Source organism: Spermophilus citellus (genome assembly GCF_964194105.1).
Source record: "Spermophilus citellus genome assembly, chromosome: 3".
Lineage (NCBI taxonomy): Eukaryota > Metazoa > Chordata > Mammalia > Rodentia > Sciuridae > Spermophilus > Spermophilus citellus.
In genome coordinates, this window is record NC_138184.1 from 13244934 (window position 1) to 13250475 (window position 5542).

Sequence of the window (5542 nt, forward strand, 5' to 3'; positions counted from 1 at the left end):
GAATCCTCTTCCTCTCTGGGTATCCACATGGAAAATGAACTAAATTAATAAGTGAAGATGAGTATGACAAAGAGTTTTTCATTGCAAATATTTCACAACCTGTCAAGATGAAGTCAGCAGGATGGCCGTCGACCTCTCTATTTCAAATTATTAAGACCCTTTGATTAGGTTTAGAGTTTATTCCTTCTCATTCTATTATTTTTTAATTCTTCAGGTTTTTTTTCACTTTTTGCATATTGCCCCTTGTTTCATTTACATATGCACAGCACATAAGTGGACATGTATCTGTGGGGAGTCTCTGAAAGTCTACAGATTCTAATGTTTTCCAATAGACCAGTGTTTGTTATTGAGATCCTGGCAGGGTTTTTCATTCTGAAAGATGTGACTCAAAATCGGATATTTCGTGACTTCTGAATCCTTGCTTTAAGCCAAAATGCTGGTGAAAGTACTTCTGCACTCCTTGCACTAATAAGTTAACTTTTCAACATATTTCCAACTTATTTTCCTATCTCTCTTAGGTCTCTGTGCCTCTTGATTTTCCACGAAGTAGAAATGTAGCCATTGCTCCTCATCATTTTACTGGAGATCATATCCACCATACACAAGTATATTGGAGTTTGTTTATCTTTAGATAAGAAAGATTCAATCATAACTTTTTACTCTAATTCCTTCTCTTTTATTTTCAATGCTCAAGCACTTTATTTTTACATTTTCTTGCTGGTACCATTTTTTGATCATTATGCAATGTATCAAAACATCACAATATGCCCCATAAACATATATAATTATTATGTCTAACAAAATAACATGTATAAAAATTTTTTAAAAGCCCCAAACCCAAGAACAATCATGAAATGATGCCACACACACACACACAAAAAAAAAAAAAAAAACAAAACAAGCAAAGTAATGTTAAGGACGTAAGGCGATTGAAAGGCTAATTACTCTGATGTGATTTTCAAACAGCATATACATATATGGAATGATCACATATATACTCAGTAAACAGGAACAATGATTCTGTAGGAATTTTAAAATAGTGAGAAAGGCGTGCCTTATCTGCAACATACCTAGGGCAAGACAATAGGTCAGGAGAAAGGGCAGAACTAGAGAAGACACATCTGCTATTTCATATTAAAAATTCCCCACTTGGCTGTAGGTACATTGGATAGCTCCTCTTGTGAATTGCTGATTTTTGACCTTTGGTCTTTTTTTTTCCTTTTGAAGTGTATGGTCTGTGAGGTGCCTTGACACAAGGAAGAGGAACAGTGGGAGGGAGGAGAGGAGGGAAAAGGGAGGTATAGGGAACTAAAGTGGAGCAAAATAGATTCCCTGTATGTGAGATTGTGTCAAAATGACCCTAACAGTGCTGGGGCTGGGGCTTAGAGACAGAGTGCTTGCCTGGCAGGTGTGGGCACTGGGTTCGATTCTCAGAAAAAAAAATAAGTAAATAAAATACAGGTATTGTGACCATCTACAACTAAAAATATTTAATGACCCCAACAACTATGCATCACTGCAATGCAATAATTACAACATTAAAAATGTAGATTAAGAACATGATATCACAACTTTGGTGTTTTGGGCAAATGTATTTTGCTGCTTATGGTTTGTGCTGGGCACTCAGCGAGGGTCACTGGGCTTGGAATACTGCTAGGACAAAGGCTAGCCTTTTCCTCCTGGAGAAAAGACACCTGGGCTTGCAAGGTCCTGTTCCCCTGGATTCACGTCAGCTCAGTCTCTGCCCTCACCTCTTCATGTTCCTTCCACCCCTTTGCCTTATCTCTTGTTTTCTCTCACTCCCCATCCTTCTCTATTTCGTTTTTCCCCTGTGTTGACTGCACAGATTTTCATGCTCCTTTTCAAACACCGGGAAAAAGAGAGGCATTTTTTTTATTTCTTTCTTAATGACAATAGTGGGATGCATTACATTCATAATTATCCATTCACAGCACAATTTTTCATATCTCTGTATATAAAGTATGTTCAAGCCAAATTATGCGATTATATATAAATTCTTATTGATTTTTTTTTGCATTACAATTCTTAATACCCCTTTATACCACAATTTATCATATCTATGTTTGTATATTAGGTGGGTTCACTCATTTATTCATGAAAAGAGTGTCTAGTGGAATCTCCAGGTACCCTGTCCACATTCTTCAGAGAAAAGACAAACTCAGCTGGTTTTGTTGAAGCTCACTACCTTGTCAGGGTGACTGGTGCTGAGAGGCCATGGCAGAAATCAGGGCTATGAGAGTGTGTGAGTGTGTGTGTGGGTGTGTGCCTCATGTAGGGCTCAGAAAAGGTGACCTGATCTTATATATTCCAGGTTGATTCTTAGCAGCTAGAGGACAGAACTTATCCCTCAGGTGGTAGCAAGGAGGGAATCCTTTTGCAATCCACAGAAAGTGTTTGCTGCAAATCTAAGGGCAAGAAGTTCATGGTGTGGATTAAGGATGCCCTGTACTTTGTAGCCTCAGAGAGCAGTGAGGCCAACTCATTCTTTAATATTCTCTGACACCATCTCTCATCACTCTCCATCTTTTTCCTCCTCCTTGGCAACAGATTTCATTTGTGCCTCAGTTTTTTGGAAGAAGCATGTTCCTTAGGACCTGTGTACTGACTGTCCCCCCAGTGAAGACCACACCACTGAGGTTGACTTGTTGTCTCTGTTTGGATGCACCTTTTCCTGCTAGTTTTCCCTGCATTGAAAGTACAACTACCTTTCACTCTTCCTTTTCCCTCTTAGTACCCATCACCATGGGAATTATTAGGTGATTTTAACCATTTATGCTTATGTTCTTTCCCTCTCTTTGGATAATGGGGACTTCTTTGTTTTAACTCAAACCAATTTCTGATCCAATGTGTGAAACATATTTGGTACTCAGTAATTAGTTATTGCTTTATTTTTAATTGACATATAATTATACAAGTTCACAAAAATAACTTTATATTTACATGCATGTATAAATTGTATAATAATTGAACAAGTATGATTGGCTTAATTTTCAGAAACATTTATCATTTCTCTGTGACAAACATTCAAAATCCTCCCCTCTATTTTAAAATAGGTAATATATTATTTTTAACTACAATTAACCTACTGTGCAACACATCACCAGAAGCTATTCCTCTTGTCTTACTGTATATTTTCCCCTTGAGGAGCTTCTCCTCATTCCTTTGGGCCCAAAATGTACCTCAGCTTGTGGTGTCCCTCATGCTACGCTGACATTCTATGAGATCAAATATCTCAGAATCCACACAGGAATGATATCATGCAGCTTTAGTGTTCCTGTACCTGGATGATTTCACTTCATAAATGTCCGCCAGGTTCATCTGTATTGTCTCCAATGCTAAGATTCATCATTTTATTAATAGTCAAATATTATTCCACTGTGTATCTGTATAGCCAATAGCCATCTGCAATGAGCCAAAGTTGCTATTCATCTGGGAAATGCTAATCAAAGCTATGGTAGAATATTGCCTCACTCCAGTTGGAAGGGCTATTATCAAAAAAGACCAAGGATATCAAGGGCCAGTGTGTATGTGGAAAAAAAAAAGGAATCCTGTCCTAGAGTTGCCAGGAATGCAAGTTAATGAAGCCATTATGGAAAACAATATGGATAATCCAGAAAATTTATGCAGCAATACTACTATGGGTGTGTAGCCAAAGAAAATGAAATGGGTATTTTGAAGAGATCTGCCCTTCCATATTGACTGATGCACAATTCACTGTAGCCAAGACACAGAAACAACCAAAGTGTTCATAATAGGGGCTCAATTTACAATACTCAAAGGTCTGGATAATTTTTCTTTAGAATTCTGAAATGCATGACTTCCTAGTGAAAACTTGAGAATGAAACAGGAATTTGCCATACGAGGTGGCTCAGATCCCTTAGGGGACAAGAGCCGCACATGTTCTGTAGAAGTTAATTTCATTCCTTTCCTTTGGCTTTTGTTTTTCTTTTGTGAGGTAAATGGATGGTAACCAGGTCCTTGCATATGTTAGGCAACCACTCCAACATGAGCTACACACCGGTCGGTCACTGAAATTATGATATACAGCAAAATATGTAGTGTTTCATTTCAATGATATAAGTAATATTTGTCTAGGGAAAATTAGTTATGCTCTTTTTCTCATTTCTGTAGTCACATGCATATGGAACTAGAGAATGATACTCAACATTTAGAATTCCTTCTTCTGGGACTTGCAGAGGACCCAGAACTGCAGCCCCTCATCTGTGGCATTTTCCTGTCCATGTACCTGGTCACTGTGCTGGGGAACCTGCTCATCATCCTGGCCACCATCTCAGACTCCCAACTGCACACACCCATGTATTTCTTCCTCTCCAACCTGTCCTTTGTGGACATCTGCTTCACCTCCACCACCATCCCCAAGATGCTGGTGAACATCCAAACACAGAGCAAGGCTATTACCTACGCAGACTGCATCACCCAGATTCACTTTTTTGTACTCTTTGTTGTGTTGGATGACTTCGTTTTGACTGTCATGGCCTATGACCGGTTTGTGGCCATCTGTCACCCCCTGCACTACATGGTCATCATGAACCACTGGCTCTGTGGATTGCTAGTTCTGGTGTCCTGGGTTGTGAGTGTCCTACATGCATTGTTACAAAGCTTAATGATATTGAAGCTGTCCTTCTGCACAGACTTGGAAATCCCCCATTTTTTCTGTGAACTTAACCAGGTGGTTCAGCGTGCCTGCTCTGACACCTTTCTCAATCAGGTGGTGATATATATTGCTGCTGTCTTGTTGGCTGGTGCCCCCCTGACTGGCATCCTTTACTCTTACCACAAGATCGTGTCCTCCATCCGTGCAATCTCATCAGCTCAGGGCAAGTACAAAGCCTTCTCCACCTGTGTGTCTCACCTCTCTGTGGTCTGCTTATTCTATGGCACAAGCATAGGTGTGTACCTCAGTTCTGCTGTGACCCAAAATTCACACTCCATTTCAATGGCTTCAGTGATGTACACTGTGGTCACCCCCATGCTGAACCCCTTCATCTACAGTCTGAGGAACAAGGACATCAAGAGTGCTCTGAGGAGACTCTGTGGCATAGGAAGATAAAAATGTTAATTGTGCTGAGACTGAATTAGTGCCCATGATTGCAGGGTTCAGAGCCTCAGAACCAGAATCCCAGATTGTTCACTGGAATGTGGAATCAGGAATCGGTCCTTCAAAATTAATACAGAGTTTCCATTTCTTTGATTTCAACTTCGACACATAATCCCCTACACCTTTCATTTTATTGCACACTGTGATCACTATGAAATGCACCCCTTTCCCTTGTCATTTTCCAGCTTGCCTCAAATTATTCCCACTTTGGATGAGAAATACTTGAAAATTCTCATTTATCCCATAAGATATATTTTTTAGAAATAATCTCAAATGACATATGTCATGCTAAGGAATTTTTCATTTAGCTTAAAATATGTATAATTGCTATTCCCATGTTTAAAACTGCATATAACAACTAAAGTTAATTTTCATAAATTTATTGTGGAAGTAAATCTTAGA

General features: G+C 39.1%; 1 protein-coding gene across 1 annotated transcript; it reads left to right on the forward strand.

The window, feature by feature from the left end:
• Nucleotides 1-4162: 4162 nt before the first annotated feature.
• Nucleotides 4163-5092, forward strand: LOC308643283 (olfactory receptor 7A10-like; the record flags this gene model as incomplete). Its single annotated transcript, XM_081283190.1, has 1 exon — nt 4163-5092. The coding sequence occupies one exon, from the start codon at nt 4163-4165 to the stop codon at nt 5090-5092; it is 930 nt and encodes a 309-aa protein (XP_081139316.1).
• Nucleotides 5093-5542: the final 450 nt, after the last annotated feature.